At 52.2% G+C, this 17020-nt stretch overlaps 2 protein-coding genes across 2 annotated transcripts in view; both read right to left on the bottom strand.

Moving 5' to 3' along the window:
• Nucleotides 1-662: 662 nt before the first annotated feature.
• On the bottom strand, nucleotides 663-2063 carry Bdkrb1 (bradykinin receptor B1). The gene has a single exon (XM_021179762.1). The coding sequence runs from the start codon at nucleotides 1976-1978 to the stop codon at nucleotides 974-976; it is 1005 nt and encodes a 334-aa protein (XP_021035421.1). The 5' UTR covers nucleotides 1979-2063; the 3' UTR covers nucleotides 663-973.
• A 10715-nt stretch (nucleotides 2064-12778) lies between these two features.
• Bdkrb2 (bradykinin receptor B2) overlaps nucleotides 12779-17020 on the bottom strand; it is a 30949-nt gene continuing 26707 nt past the window's right edge. The window contains exon 3 of the mRNA XM_021179605.2: nucleotides 12779-14964. Within this exon, the coding sequence (XP_021035264.1) occupies nucleotides 13857-14964 (1108 nt within the window). The 3' untranslated portion in view covers nucleotides 12779-13856. The remainder of the gene's footprint in view (nucleotides 14965-17020) is intronic.

Here is a 17020-nt window from a genome sequence, read left to right as displayed (position 1 = left end):
TTGGGTAGCATCCAGAGCTCTTTGGAGGCAGAGGTTCTGGGAGGGTCCCCTTTGGATCCTTGAAGCCAAGGAGAGATTGGATGGAGGCTCCAGCATTTGATACTATTCATGTGAACTCCAGGCAACAACCTCCCCACTGCAAAGACTGGGTAAGCACTTAGCTCTTCCTGTCCGACTCCATGGGCCCCTACATGGAGCTTAGGAAGGAACTGACCTGTTCCCTGGGAGCTGCTCTGTCTGCAGCCTATGGAGCTTCCTGTTCCAAGTTAGGGTCACTTAGAGCTTTGCAAGCTCCTTCTGGGCTGGGTCTGCAGCTACCTCACCTCTGCCCTCCTCAGCGTTCGCCTAGGAAGGTCTGGGTGAATGGAAGTGTAAAAACCGGCGCTTGCTGGGTGCTTGTATAAGTTTCCTGCCATTGCTGTAGGAATAACCACAAACTTGGCAAATCAGAGCACAACTTTATTCTCTCACCGTCATGGGGGACACGGCTGAAGTCAGCATGTTGGCCAGGCTGGGGTTTTTTCTGGAAGTTCCAGAGAGGATGTCTGTCTGTGTTCTTTTTTTTTTTTTCCAGCCTCTAAGGGTGCCTGCCATCCTGGCTGGTGGTCCGTTCCTTACAATTCTCTGACCTATGCTTCTCTCCTCACACATTCCAGCCCTTTCTAATCCCGTCTTAAAAGGGCCTCTGTGGCTGTTCTTCTCGCTCTGCCCCTGAAAAGCTTCAGGATCAGCCTAATCTCCGGATCCTTGTTAAGTGCATCTGCGAGGTCCCAGCTACCCTGTCCTCTGGCTACCCTGTCCTCCGGCATCTTTGTGGGCTGTGGCTCAGCCAACCAGATGGTCCCTATGATAGCAGAGACGGTTGGTCAAGAAGCCAGGCTTCTTGGCTCGATGCTGTTTCAATTCCAGCAGGACAGTTGGAAGAGTTCTTTCCTACTGGGCAATACGGGCATTTTATAAAGAGATGCATCATTTATAAAGTTCCCAGAACCCTGGTCTTAAAGAGCCGGCCTGCAAAGACATAAATCAGTGGGTTCAGGCAGCTGTTGACAAAAGCAAAGAAGTTGGCCAGCTGCAGGCCCAGGTCCGTGAGCTCCTTCCAGAAGCAGTCCTGGATCACTCTCACCTGGACCAGGAAATCTAGGAAGGCAAAGAAGTGGTAAGGGGCCCAGCAGACCAGGAAGGAGGCCACCAGTGTGAGGATCAGCCCCGTTGTCTTGTTGCTCTTGGGTCCCCTACACCGGGTTCTGCTGGCCTCCTTCTGTCCTCTCAGGGAGGCCAGGATGTGAAAGTTGAAGTAGAGGATGGCAGCCAATGGGAGGAGGAAACCCAGAACGTTCAACTCCACCATCCTTGCAAAATGCCAAGCTTCATGGGGGAAAAGCAGGATGCAGGCAGAGATGTTCAGATCCGGGACGACTTTGACAGAACGCAGAAGGAACGTGGGGATGCTCAAGAGGCCCCCAGCTACCCAGATGAGCAGGCAGGTTGCTTGGGCTCGCCGTCGCCGCCGGTACCCCCAGCTGGTCATGGGGTATACCAGCAACCTGTAGCGGTCCTGACTGATGGCCACCACCAGGAAGATGCTGATGAACAGGTTGGCCTTGATGACCCCGCTGACCACCCGGCAGAGGTCACTTCCAAAGGGCCAGTTGAAACGGTTCCCAACGTTCTCTGCCCAGAAGGGCAGGCCCAGCACAAACACCAGATCAGAAGTTGCCAAGTTAGCCAGGTAGATTTCTGCTATGGTTAGGCGCTGCCGCCGCTGCCGCCACCACCGTCGCCAAGGCAGAAGGAAGAAGGACAGGACTAAAAGGTTCCCCAGGAGGCCAAAGAAACAGACAGTGATGACAAACCCTGGCAGCACATGATACAGCAGATTCCAGGCTTCCGGGGCGCCCACGCAGGAGGTGATGTTGGCAGGAGCCTGCTGGCTTTGGTTAGAAGGCTGTGGCTCCAGCGAGGCCTGGGACGCCATCCACAGGAACCTGAAATTGACAGAGTAGAGAGTACAGGAGGCCAAGCCCAGCTGTGGTCTATCCCAGACAATAAAGTTTTATTGGCACACAGCCATACTCAATGCTTATGTAGAGAGCATCTGCAACGATTTTCGTGTGTTATGATGGCAGACTAGAGCGGGCACAGCACAGTCTGTCTAGCCTGCAAAGCTGACAATATTTACTACCAGTTTCTGTAGAGGAAGAGAGGACTGACCTCTAGGTTAAAAGAGGGATCTAGTAGGAGCTGGAGAAAGTGCTTATTGGTTAAAAATTCTGGCTGCTCTTCCAGAGGACCAGAGTTTGTGTGCCAGCAATCCACATGGTAGCTCACAACCATCTCTAACTTCAGTCCCAGGGAATCTGGTGTCCTCTTCTATCCTCCACAGGCATTGCATGCATACAGTGCACATACATACACACAGGCAAAATGAGTTTTTAAGAAGGGACAAGGGTCAGGCGTGGTGGCACACACCTTTAGTCAGACAGAGGACTCCACAGGCAGAGATGGGATCTCTGTGAGTTCTAGGCCAGTCTGGTCTACATAGTGAGTTCCAGGACAGCAAGGGCTGTCTCTATCGAATCTCTCTCTCTCTCTCTCTCTCTCTCTCTCTCTCTCTCTCTCTCTCACACACACACACACACACACACACAGATTGTTAAATCCCTAACCAGAGGCTGGGTATAGTGGTTTACACCTGCATATCCAGAGCTGAGGGGCCTGAAGCAATTTGGGGGTGAACAGGAAAGAGTCTGACTCAAAACAGCAACAACAACAAAAAGCCACCCCCTCCCAAACCCAGAAACAAACCCAAACAGACCAGACATAGGATAAAAATCCTTTTAAAATGAACGGTTGAAGCCTATCTCTTCTGCCAAGACGTAAGTCAGCAAGAACACTTTCTGTTAGTTGTCTTTTGCTAAGAGACATGCTCTACCATTCCATTTAACAGTCCTGAGAAGAAAACAGACTGCTATAGACTTACCCAGACAGAAAAACAAAGAGCTCGCAGCTTCAGCCGGGGTTTTGTATGGCAACAGCTGTCTTAGGAGGTTTCTGTCCTGGGCAGCTCTCTGGACACATACTGGTCTTAAATGAAACCACCTCTTTTCCCATGATGTCACAGGGGATTACCAGAAAAGTGAGTCTTTCAAGCCAGAGGAGGCTGAGGTTTGGAAGGGGGCGTGGCGCCGCCTTTCGCTCGCTTAGGGATAGCAGGAGGTTCTTCGACTACCTTTTTGCACTTTCTCCACTGACGTTTTTTGGCCTGTTGATTTTGCCTAGCTGCTGTGTGTTGGCAAACAGGCCCTGAAGACACATTTCAGTGTGGCCAATACTCTCAAGGCTCACCCCTGGCGGGATGTTGAGTGATGGCTTCCCCGATTCCCTGTTGGCTCCAGGAGGTCTGGGATTTGGCCACAGGTTCTTGGGAGCACACCAGGACAACCCATCTTGAATTTGAGCAGTGAAGGACACACAGCCAAGAATCCATCAGTGTGGACCCCATTGTACAAACAGTGAGTTCGGGGGAAAAAGTTTGACTCATGCAGGGCTCAGAGTTGAGTAAGATCAGCCGCACTTTTCCTAATCCTTGCTGACGGCTCTGGGTTTGGTTTGGGTGTGAGTTGGCATCCATGAAACTGAGCTACCCTAGACCTGGCTGTGAGAGATGCAGAAATTCCTGGCTTTCTCTGAGAGCTGAGCGCCAGGACCCTCCAGCCACTGGCCAGCCATCCCTCTTCATTTCCCCGGTTGTCTCGCTCTGCCCTTACTGCTGGAAACTGCCCAGGTTCATGGCTGGAACTGTTTCTAGAGGTGAGTCTAACTCATCCAGCAAAGATGCTCCTGCGGTGTCTGGCATCTGGTCTCTCCTCCTCTTTTATTTTTCTTTTTGCTTCCATGATTTCACGACTCCTAGCAATGTTTCCAGACACCTTCTCTTCTTGCTAGGGGATGCGAAATCATGGAAGCAGAAAGGTAAAATGAAAGAGAGTAAGCTGGAGCCTGTGAGAAGGTCTCTCGCCTTCCCCAGCACCCTGCAGAGGTGTGGCATTGTGAGCCATCTGGGGTTCCATAGGCGCTTTGTATATTCCTAGGGCTGGTGTAGCCTGAGAAAAGCTCAAAAGCTGTGAGCTTCCCCACTTGGCAGTGCAGCCAGGCCTCGCTAGCCAGTGCTGGTTCTCCCTTGATTCACAGGAGTTGTGACTGAACCATGGCTAAGAAGCACCAGTCCTGGGCACATGTCTCCCTGCCTGGCAGTGACCTGCTCCCGGCAGAGCCTTTGATTAGTTCTGGTGGGAGGAGGGAGGGCCTCTCAGAAGATATGTCGACATGTCCACAGGAAGGAGAACAGCCAAGGGCAGAAGGCCAGGCTTGGGTGGGACCGCACTCAGAAGCGTGGTGGAGGCTGATGAATCTGGCTTTGTGGGAATGAAAATGAGGTATCTGGATTGGGTCTAGGGCCACCCAGGGTAGGTTGGAGAGCGTTTGGAAAACAGGCTTATCCCCATTGTAGTGGGAAGCTGGCCTAGGGCCAGGGAGCAGAGGCTCCCCTTTATCTTCAGGGCAATGGATGATGGGAAAGGGAGACATGAGGGCCAAACAGAAGTCTGAGGAGAGGAGTGACCCTTCATGTGTACCTCTCACATGTGTGGTCAAGGCTGGCTCACCCTCACAGTCTGTTGAACTCCCTTTGTTGAGTCAGTCCCCTGAGTAAAAAATAAATAAATAAATAAATAAATAAAAAAAAATAGAAGTACCTAGAGGAGAAGCTGACCAGTCAATGCTTAAGATGAGCCCTCAAGCTAGCTGGGTACCTCTCCTGCCTAGATACCAGACCTCATCCACCATGCCTGTCCCCACAGCCCTTACCCAGCACCTGTCCTGTTCTGCTATGTCCTCAGCCCCAGGTTTCAAAGCTCACAAACAACTCTTTGGGCTATTTGACATAAATTACATGTATCACAGGTCTTAAGTTCTATTTTCTTTCAGTTCCAGTCCTCAAGAGGAAACGTCTCCAAGGCCCTAACCTGGGCGGATCAGCTCTACCTCTTTATCTTCTAGAATCTAAGCCATGTCTGCTCTGTCTCCAGCAGAAACAAAGGCAGGGCAGCCCTCCCCCCCCCCCATGCTTTTTGAGAGAGGGCATTCCTCTCACCAGCCCTCTAGACCTCCTCAACCTCGTCAGAGCTGACACATCTCTCACCACAGAGCCTTTGGCTTGCCAGTTCCCTCTGCGTGGAGCAGCCTACCCAGGAAGCCACATGCTCACCCCCTCAGGTCTTTCTGTTCCCAGCAAATTGTCTGGAGATGGGGCCATTTTGGGAGCTTCTTCTCCAACCTCCTCCCTGGCTTCCTGGCTCTTCGTTCCGCCTGCCACTTTCCACGTGTTACGTGTTAGCTCTCACTGGCTGCCCCCTGACTAAGTGTGAGGTCTCCCAGCAAGTAAGAGGGGTTTACTCTCTCCTTGTGTTACAGTCACAGTTTCAACACCAGGCACCAGGCTGAGGCACTGTGGGATGTCCAGGGTTTGTTGAGAGAATTCAGAGACCACTTACACCTAATAACAGCAATATTTCTCTTATGTCAGTAACCGTGTCCTAAGCCACGTGTGCCAGGTACAGTGTGCGCACGAGGGGTGCAGAGGTGACACAGCTCTCTCCTGCTCCCCCTTCTCAGAACGATACTCGCATCTTCCTATGGAAAACAGGAGGAAAGCCCAGGCTATCCCAGAAGTCCCCAACGTCCAGCCACGTGTTTCTGATCTCCTGGAACCAGGTGGCGGTTTTTTCTGACCTCAAGGTTTGAACCCCATCTGGTTTCGAGGGCTCAAATTGGACATTAGGGTAATAGGCATGAGACATGGAATCACTTTCCGGGACCACAAGGACCGCAAGCCTCACTCGATCACGCCAAGTAGGTTGACGGGGCTTGTTTACCATGCTGCCTTCAGGAGCTTGGATCCTCAGCTGCAGAGCTTTGCAGTCAGAACCGCAAGCCATGGCACAGGGAGGCAGCTGGGCTGGGGGGTGGGGTGGGAGGTGGGGGGCGTGCCCTCTGCTGTCTTAGTTAGGGTTACTGTGGCTGTGGTGAAACACCATGGCCAGAAGCAAGTTGAGGAGGAACGGGTTTATTCAGCTTCCACATCCCTGGTCATCACTGAGGCAGGAACCTGGAGCTGAAGCTCAGGCCATAGGAGGGAGCTGGGATTGGCTTGCTCACTATGGCTGCTTTCTCACAGAATCCAGGACCACCAGCCCAGGGTGATACCACCCACAGTGGGCTGGGCCCTCCTACCTGAGTCACTAATTAAGAAAATGCCTTACACGCTGGCCCCATCTTAGGCAGTTTCTCACTGAGGCTCCTTCCTCTCAAATGACCTTAGTTGATGTCAAGTTGACACAAAGGCATCCGGCACACCCACCCTGCTGAGCAAATGCTGCGTCTGTCCCACTGTGGAGGCCACACGGGTGCCATGGTGGAGAGGCGGCATCCCCAGGAGGCTCAGAACCCTAATTCTGTCCGCATCTACAAAACAACAGACTTCCCTAGGGCCTCAGTGGCTTGCATGAGCTCCAAGGCTGGAGGCTGAACTCTCAGCTTCTCTTTAACCTAGTTCAAAAGAACCTGCCCTTGGGTGATGGGGGAAGGAAAGAAGTGGAGTAGCCCACGTTCTGGGTCTGCAGACGTGGGTATACACACTCAGTGCTGCCAGGCCTGTGCTCCTGGCTCTAGGAGCCTGGGATGGACTCTGGTGCGCTGTGTGACCTTGGGAGAGCTCCCATCCGCTTTTGTTTGGTAAAATCTGCGCAATTCAGAATGTCAGTGTGTGACGGTCTTTCTTAGGCTGCTTCCTTCATGCCTGGGAACAGATGTCAGGACCGAGACAGCTGGAGGCCCCCAGGGGACTGCCCTTGCTCCTTCAGATCCTCGTGGCTGTCTGTCACCCTTCGCTCTCATAGGCTTAGGCCAGGTCCTCTAGTATGTGTCCCCTCCTTCTCCTCCACCCTGGGTGCTCCTCTCTTTTGCAATAATGACAGCTGTTTGACTGAGGGCCCCCTCTGCTCCAGTATAACCTCACTTTAAGCTGTTCCTTGTGCCAAGATGCTATTCCCAACGGGGCCACACTGTGGACTTCCAATTGGATGCGGTTTGTTTTGGGTTTTTGTTTGTTTGTTTGTTTGTTTGTTTTCTGGGAGATGCAGTGTGACACCCTCCTGCCCTCCCCCTCTCCCCTGGTACACCAACTTCCCTCACCCAGCTGTCACAATACCTGGTTCCTTATCTTGTAGAGGAGAAAGTACAAGCAGGGAGCTAACTTCCTCCAGCCATGAAAGCCAGTAAGCAGAGGGGAGCCAGGAGCCTGGCACCGCTGGCGGACAACTTTGGTCTTGTTGGCCCCGCCCTCTACAGTTTTCTAAGGCCCCTCTGCAGAGTCACATACTGGAGATGTTCTTTCTTAGAGGATTAACTTTCCCCATTACAGATAGAGAAACTGAGGCCAAAAGCCAGGGGAGAGAAGAGGAGTGGAGTCGCTAGCCCGGGTCACGTGGGTCACGTGGGTCACGTGGGGATGTCTCCCACGAGTACCACTTTCAGCGGAAAGCAGGTGAGGGAAGCCAGACTCCATCAGTACTCATGCGTGAGTGTGCCAACATGAACTATCTGAGAGGCCGAGGGAGAGACAGAGATGAGTAGCTACCAGAGCCGTGGGGTGGGAGGAATCCGAGGCGACAGCTAATGGGCCAGGGATTTCACTTTGGGGGTGATGAGAATGTTCTGGAATTAAATAGTGGCGATGGTTGTGCAACTCCGTGAATCACTGAAGGCTGAACCGGGGGATGTGTGGGGCACATGGTTTACATCTCAACACGATTTATATGCGTGTGTCAGCATAAGGTCATGTGCTTCTTCGCTCACGGTGGGCCTTCATTCCAATAAACCCCTCCTAAGCTGGAGGCCGTCCATATGCGTGGGAAATCTGCATTATACATCTGTGTCCATGAATGTCTCAGCCTAGGGCACAGCTTGGAGGCTGTTGTTTCCCCTCTGACTGTTTCCCCGGAGCAGCCCCTGAGCTGTGGTGTCTCTGCCCACTGCAGAGAGAGACTCAGACATGTCACTAGCCTGGGAAAGGAGTCTGACTGGATCCTCAAAGCCTGGTGCCATGGTAAAGTTGAAGATGTCTAGGTAAAATGATTGTAAAGAGGGGACCTCTTCTCATAATTAGCCTCCAAACGCTGACACCATTGCATACACTAGCAAGATTTTGCTGAAAGGACCCAGATAGAGCTGTCTCTTGTGAGACTATGCCGGGGCAAACACAGAAGTGGATGCTCACAGTCAGCTATTGGATGGATCACAGGGCCCCCAGTGGAGGAGCTAGAGAAAGTACCCAAGGAGCTAAAGGGATCTGCAACCCTATAGGTAGAACAACATTATGAACTAACCAGTACCCCTGAGCTCTTGACTCTAGCTGCATATGTATCAAAAGATTGCCTAGTCGGCCATCACTGGAAAGAGAGGCCCATTGGACANGCAAACTTTATATGCCCCAGTACAGGGGAACGCCAGGGCAAAAAAAATGGGAATGGGTGGGTAGGGAAGTGGGGGTGGGGGGTGGGGGACTTTTGGGATAGCATTGGAAATGTAATTGAAGAAAATACGTAATAAAAAAATATTAAAAAAAAAAAAAGAGGGGACCGGGGACCTCTGTACTCACGAAGGCTCAAGACACTGTTTATTGTGGTGCGAACAGGCCAGACTCTGGTATAGAAGTGATTTATGGGATAAACTTCCTGTAGGTCCTGTCTGTCTGTGGTAGACTGTGATGTTTGTTGGTTAAGGCCTGTGCACCCCAGAGTCATTGGGGCTCCCTAACACCCACTAAAGAATTGTAGACCCAGTAAGTTCCGCACTTTGCCAACCTCCATGGAAAGGGGAGGGGTCGGGCGTGGTTCTTAGTTCCATGGGCCTGGCTGGCCTAGGCCTGGCCTCAGTCAAAACCCAAAGACGTAAGCTTTCAGCTGCCGTTCTTGCCAACTCCTGACCATGGCTGTTCATCCGTGACCCCCACATCCTCCCTGCACCTAGATGAGGGACCAGAGCTGTGTGAGGCTTGGCAATGAGGTCAGAGATTGGGTAGCAAAGACACAGAGGTATGCACTACTGAGTTCTATGAAGCAGGCACTTTACCCGCTGAACCACAAAGCCTGTTCTTAAGACAGGAGAGCCATCATCCGTGGCCTCACATGAACCCTAGGGGATCCCCTGGCCTGCTGGGGATATCTCTGCACTTGGCCTTGACACCTCTGGGCCAGAGTGGCATTCCTGCTCTTGACTGGTTTCCTGAGGCCTACCTGGAGCTCTCCTCATGGCTCTGACTTCCTGGAGCCTAGAGAGCGGCCTGTGTGGTGAGACTAGGGTGGCCAGTCCTGCATCCAGATCTGATTACTGTGATTCCGGCTCCAGTCCACGGCTCCTCTCAGAATCATACATGTATTGTGTGTATAAATGAGTGGTTTGTTGTGCCCACATCTCTGTCACCCTGGAGCAGGAATCTCCCTTGGGAATTTCGGATGCAGGGTACTGAGTGTGGGGTGGAGGCTGACAGGAGGAGGGGGTCAGATATCTCCTGAGATCTGCCCAGGCATCTCGAGCCCCATGTAACTGGAGGGTAGAGAAGGAGTGGGGGAGAAGGGGTGGAGCCAGAAGGGTGGGCGGGGCCAGATTGCCAGGGGTCTCACAGGCCATGTATGAATGTGTAGCTTTATTACAAGAGGGTTGGGGAATATAAAAGGTTCCCCTATGAAGAGTGTCCTCATCGACATCCACATCCCCATCATATTCACCACTCTCGCCAACAGCTTCTGCACCAACCATCATGCTCTTTGGGTAGCGTCCCCTGCTTTGTGAGCCACTCTCAAATAAAACCACTAACTGGCATCTCTTGGTCACTGAGACAGGAACCCTGTGAAGCAGCATCATTTCTGCTATCACTGCCATTGCCACCATCATCAGCATTATTAACACCATCACCATCACGGATGATACCATCATGGATGACACTCACCATCACGTATGACACTCACCATCACGGATGACACTCACCATCATGGATGACACACACCATCATGGATGAGATACCATCACGGATGACACACACCATCACAGATGACACTGACCATCACAGATGACACTGACCATCACGGATGACATTCACCATCACAGATGACATACACCATCATGGATAACATACACCATTACAGATACATACCTCACAGACTGGTTTCAAGTCTGTACCAGACACTGTCCTAAACAGTCTCCTACATGAACCTGTTGCCATTTTTCTGACTTGATTGCTGCCATTGCTGACCCCACTTTACAGTTGTTAGAGAGTCAAGTGGGAGCCCAGGGCAGAACCAGAATGGGACTCCACATCGCCATGACTCTGAAACCTGAGCTCCTGGTATCTGCTCTCCATGATCCGAGCCTCCTGGGACTGTAGCCTTGAGAATTGCTGTTGCTGGGAGTGAGGAATGAGAGCTTGGAGACAGCTAACAGTGGGGCGAAAAGCAGTAAGCCAGGATGGTTGGTCACAAGAGGGGCAGAATCTAAAAGGCAGGCTTCTGCACTCAGGGATGTACAGGATGGGGTTCAGTGAGCACTGAGCCCCAGGTGTCTGGACTGGACAGATGGGTGTGTGACTAAGCAGTGCTGTTTGTGGATTCACAGAGTGAATGGAGAGTGGACATGGGACCCGAATGTGAAGCACAGAGACTCCCATGGCTGGGAGGACACATTGTACAGGATGCTCTTGATTTGAGGTGAAGGTCAAATGGAAGTGTTTTATAGATATGAGCGACTGGACTTGGCTATCTCTAACACTATGATATGAGCATCTGAAAGAGGCTTGGGAATGAGCTGTCTATGGAGTAAAGTAGCATGAGGGGGTGGGGATACCCAAAATGTATTTTCTGAAAAGTCCTAATGCTGTTTGTTTAACATAGTCATGCATATTTCAATGCATATTAATAATTATGCAAACTGAATGTCCTGTGTTGTGTGTTGCCCACCACCACCACCACCACGCCCCCATCTAACCCCTAAGGGATGCACCATTGCAAAAGCTTGGAGTCCATTGGTCTTTTCCGTGACAGAAACCTTGGGAACCGAATGTGTCCCTCACCTCCCAAGCCTTTCGACTACCAAAGCCAGTGTCCCAGAGTCAGAGCTCAGAGGTTCAGGAAGTTTGACACAGGGAAACACTATGCAAAATTCATCTGTTTATTCCAGTGCACAGGAGAGTCGTGCGCTTTCACAGAGCGCTCCTCCCTCGTTGGTACCCCGGCCACTTCCTCTGCACAGTACAGAGCTCTCTGCATCTTTCACTGGACACGATTTGTCATCAGGATGTTGACACAAGGCACAAGGGGACTTCCCTCCCACAGACCTAGTTGCAGACCCTGCAGGAACCCAGTTCCAGACCCTTCAGCCACCCCGAGGGGCCCAGGCTGTGGCCAGTCATGATCCTCGCACCGGTAGCTCACCAGCTCCTCTTCTGAGAATGGGGCCCTGCTTCTCCTTCACAGTATGGGTGTGGTTGGGTCCATTCTAGCCTCTTGTTACTTATGTCATCTGTTTCCTTCTTCTGGCTACATGTGTCCTGTGTGCTTGTTGGACTAGTGTCCAGGAAGATAGGGTGGAAAAAGAATTTCCTGGGGTCCACTCTGTTAGGAAATTCAAAATCAGACTGGTGGGGATTTATGGCCTATTTGCCACATAGGCTCTCCCTTGGCTCCAGCCTGTCCAGAAACACCAGTGAAATCTGCCCATCCTTCCCCCCACCCCTCCGTAGCCCCTGGCTATCGAGTGGAGAGCTCCTAAGTGGCTTGGTGTTGGAGGCTGTTTGATATGCTCCTCATATGTCCCCAGGGGCCAGCCAGTTTGTAGCGACATTGTAATGGTTGAGTCTGAAATGCACCTCCCTTCATTCCTGGCTGCTGGCCCTATTTTGGAAAGTGATAGAACCTTTTAGGATGTAGGACCTTGTAGGTGAAAGGTCACTAGGGGCAGACATTTGACAGTCATAGGCCTCCCTGGTTCCAGCCGTGTCTCCGTTTACTGGTCCCCTCTGGAGTATGATGCTCTGTCAGGCACTCTGCTTACCGTACAGTTCCTGCTGCACCGGACCGAAGCCTTTTTTTTTGACACTGAGAGACAAAATAGCCCTTCTCTTTCCCTTAAGTGGCCTCTGTCAGGAAGTTTGTCACAGGTCCTAGAAAGTGACCGATATGGATGCATGGAAAAATTAACTCCCATGGAAGATTCTGGAACTATGAGTATGATGTCTGTCACCTGAGCCTCTGGCAGAGTTGGTGGGGCAACTGTCTCCACTGACACCTGAACTCACCCAAGGCCCCTGGAGAAGGTTCTAACGGAGAACCCAGTGGCCCTGAAGCTATCTGGGAGGCTATCCTCATATCCCTGATGGGAGACCTGCTCAATATGTACGTGTGCTGTCCCCAGAGGTGGGGGTGGTTTGAGTCTCATGTCATAGTTCCCTGGGTGCAGGCAGCTCCACCCACCGTCACTCATGAGGCTATCACTCTGTGGCCATGCAGGGGGTTAGGCCCAGAATTAACACCCTGGCTTAAGTGACCTTGGATGGGTCAGCTGCTCTTTGGTAGTGTCCGTCCCCTGCTTTGTGAGCCACTCTCAAATAAAACCACTCATTGCAGCCCTTGGTCACTGAGACAGGGACTCTGTGAAGCAGCTTAGACTCTCCTGAACAGCTACCAATTTGTAGCCAGGCTATGAGGTGTGGATTCCCTGGGCAGGTCCCATCAGAATTCTTTTTTCTTTGTTTCCCTGCAAAACAAACACTCGCTGTCTCCCGCCCTTGCCCTTCCCGTGGAGCAAATGCTTTGTTGTGTGTGCATAGGGGTGAGATACTAGGAGGGAAAGATAGAGGGGACTGAGGGCCGCAGACACCTGCAGGCAGGTCCTGGGTCTTCCAACACTGAGTGTCCCCACAGAGTAGCTCTTCAGCCTGAGTGGCTTTCTCTGTGCCAAGTGTCCCAATGCGTCTGCGTGTGGTGGTGTGAGTCACAATGCCTCACAGCCATATAACACCCCACTTTCAAAGCCCAGAACACCCTCACATTACAGCCGAAGAAGCAGAGGCAGGGATGAGGCTACTGGCTCACCTGGGCCCTGTGCTCTCCCGTCTCCCACAGTTCCTTGCTTTGGCACACCAGCAGCACCCTTCTCGTTATTCTCCGCTAATGTCAGGGCTCCTATAAGACATTAAACTATGCAGTTCTTTCCTCTTGCCCTCAGTGTATAACGGCGTGTATTCAACAAGTGCTCCATAAATGCTTTGGGGGCTCTTCTTTTGTGCTGTCCACCTTGTCTACAGGTGAAAGGAGCCACCGAACCCCAGTCCCTGGGCTCTTACCTGAGACTCCATAGAATTTAACCTTCAGATGACCAATAAATCTTATACCCTTGAAACTGGGAAATGAGGCAGCCATGCCTACTGTGCATGTAGCCACAGGGCCAAAGCTGGCAGGAGATCTGTCCTTCCCCAAAAGGGGAAAGCTCTGTCACTCCCACCCATACCCATGACCCCTCCACTCATGGAGAATTAGAGCGTCAGTCAGTAAGAATGACCCTGCTGTGCCCCAGGGTACCCATTCCCCACAGCATGCTTATGCCATGAGACAGGGCTGGAGTCACCTGCCTGATTCCCTGGGGCTGCCTAGGATGCTTCAAGCTCCTTCCTGAACCCAGGCTGAGGAGCTCGGGTCCCACCAATCCTCACACACTTGGCAGTAGTCCTGCCTGGTGGCTTCTGTTCATTCTTTCTTCCCTGCCCAGTCCTGCAGCTTGTGGATCTGCCGTTCCACGGAGATTGAGGTTCTCAAAGTCCCCATGGAGTTCTCCATCTGGACGGGTTCTCCCATGCAGCCTCCCTTCTGGCACAGCACCCGGTACACCTCTCGGGACTTCTTCCGGAAGCGCTTGCCCACGATCACGTACACCAGTGGGTTGAGGCCGCTGTTGCTGTAGGCCACGTAGGAACTGATCTGCGTGATGACATCTACAGCGTGCTCGTCCCAGCATCCTGACAGCACGCCAAGACGCAGCAGTGTGTCCAGGAAGGTGCTGATCTGGAAAGGCACCCAACATAACACGAAGAGCCCCAGAACGGCCAGCACCAGCACGGTGGCCTTCCTCTCTGTCTGGACCTCCTTGAACTTCTTCATCTCATTGTTCCTCAGCACCTGCAAAATGCGCACCGTGCAGAAGGTGATGACGCTCAGGGGCAGGAGGAAACCCACCAGGTTCAGCAGCACGTTGGTGAACACTTCCCAGGAGCGGGACGGGTAGACGATGACGCAGGCAGTGACATTGTGGCCCTCTTCGCTGTATTCCCTCATGGTCCTGAACACCAACATGGGTGAACTCAGAAGCAGTGTACAGCCCCAGATCACCAGGCTGTAGAGTTTGGCCCAGCGCACCCCGCGCATCCGGCCCATGGACATGGTCTTCACCAGCGCCAGGTAGCGGTCGATACTCACGAGCATCAGGAAGCAGATGCTGCTGTACAAGTTCATGTAGATCATGGTGTTCACCACCCGGCACAACACCTCTCCAAACACCCAGTCGAAGTTATTGGCGATGGTGATGGCCCAGAAAGGTAACCCGCAGGCCAGGATGAGGTCCGCCGCTGCCAGGTTGCCCAGGTAGATCTCCGCCACAGTGCAGCTGTTCTTGTGCAGGAAGAACACGCTGAGGACAAAGAGGTTCTCCAGTGCGGCCAGCAGGAAGAGGACCCAGAGGAAGGGGGCCTGGATGGCATTGAGCCAACTCCACCACTCGGTGTTTGGGCAGTTGTCCTTCGAAAGGGTCCCGTTAAGAGCAGACCCGAGGACTTGTGTGGTGACGTTGAACATTTCGATGCTGAAAGAAAGTAGAGACGAGACAGTCATATCCTTAGGTCACAAGGAGGGGGAGGGGAGGGGAAGAGAAAACGGGATAGCAGAAGGAGGAGGTGGAAGGCCAGGGAGGAGCACAGGACAGGTGGACCAGAAAGTCTATTGTTCAGCTGATGACTCTCAGCAGCAGTGGGGTGTGGGTTGGTGGTGGGACTCCGGTCTGTGGACAGCACTAGGGGACTTGGACTCTCCAGTCCTTTGAGAGATCTTCCGCTCGTGGGACCAAAGGGACATGATATTTCTTGGTCTGAACTCTGTAAGAATCCTTCCCTGGCTATTCCAATGGTCGTGAATGCCACACCTGGAGCCCTTTGAAGCCTCCACTATGAGATGTGCCTGCTGCCTTCTCATGCCTCTTCCCTGTGGGACTGTGACCCATCAGCTCCTCAGAGTGGGGTCACAGGTGAGCCATAAATTAGACCAGATCAGTGATGCCATGCCAGGTGGAGAGACTGCAGCCTGGCCCCCCCAGAGCATAGCCACCTCCATGACAATCTGTGTTTTCTAGCAGAGGAGAACCTTGTGCCTGTGCCCACTGGTAGCAAAGCACAGAAGGTGAGCCAAGGTTGCTTGGAAAGAGGAAAGGCGAGACTTTGGCCTGGTCCTCCTGGGGCCGAGTCCTGGTCACCGTTTGGGCTTGGTAAGCTGCTTAATATTTTTGGACCCCTAACCAGTAAGATGGGAATAATATCGAAACATGATTATAAAGATTCACTAAAAAGCCTAAAGCACACCCAGGGCACGTGTGACTAGTCACCCGCAGAGTGGGGGATGGGAGGACCCTTCCACTGTGGGGCAGGGGAAAGGAGGCACTAGGCAGAATGATGAGAAGGCTCTGCTCAACATCCTGAGGTTTCTCAGGAAGAGCCCCAGAGTGTCTGCTGGGCTGGCGCTATCCTAGAGCCAGGCCGGGACCTGTGACTCATGGTGACATGGCTTGGATCCTGAGGTGTCTAGAGCCCCTGTAGCTCCTGTGTGGATAAGGAGTTTGTTTTTCTCCTAACAGTCATGGACTCCTCTGTGATGAGTCCTAGGTAGGTGGTGATTTCAAGAGGGCACAGACCCAGCATCCCTCCTCCCTTACCATCATCATCATCACCACCATCACCATCACCACCATCATCATCATCACCATCGTCACCATTGTCACCACCATCACCATCACCACCATCACCATCACCATCACCACCATCACCATCACCAACACCATCACCATCACCAACACCATCACCATCACCATCACCATCACCATCACCATCACCATCACCATCACCATCACCATCACCATCACCAACACCATCACCATCACCAACACCATCACCATCACCAGGAATTCTGGAGCTGGACCCAAAGGAGACTTTTTAAAAACCTCCAGACCAGGGAGAACAAAGCTGGAGTATGGACCCATCTCAAGTCCATTTTGGGGTCACGAAGTGAGATTAAATTTTGGAAGGTGGTCCTGGGTATGACAGGGATGTGTGTGGAGGGAGATATGGGAGATGAGACTGAACAAGGGAAGAAGAGAGGGTCCCCACTGTTGCCCTGAGGATATTATGGAGGGGCCAAGGGGTAAGCTGTGTGCTCTGGAAAAACACCTTGCTACAAAAAAAAAAATCCTCCCAGTCTAACTTTTCTTCCTGTGGATGTGGCTGGATGTAGTGAACCACTGCTGACCCACAATGGCAATGGGGATATGTGACTTCCAAGGTGGGGGCCATTAAATGCATTGCAGCGTCTTCCTGAACTTGCAGGAAGCCAGACACCCTCAAGTGCAAGGGGAGTCGCCAACCCCAATGCAGCCTGTGCTGTTTCCATTCTCATGACTCTTTCAACTGAGCCTGGGCATCACATGGCAGAGATGAACCCTCCTGTGGGCTGCCCTACACCATGACCTTTGGTATTGGCTCTTCTTTTGGAATCTTCCAGATGTCTTCATTCCAACCTTGTGCCCATTTCTGCAGACATAGAGAGCCCATATTCTTTTTTTTTTTTTTTTTTTTTTTTTTTTCGAGACAGGGTTT

Source organism: Mus caroli, chromosome 12 (assembly GCF_900094665.2).
Source record: "Mus caroli chromosome 12, CAROLI_EIJ_v1.1, whole genome shotgun sequence".
Classification (NCBI taxonomy): Eukaryota; Metazoa; Chordata; class Mammalia; order Rodentia; family Muridae; genus Mus; species Mus caroli.
The sequence above is the reverse complement of the archived record's forward strand: the minus strand, read 5'-3'. Positions and strand labels throughout refer to the sequence as shown.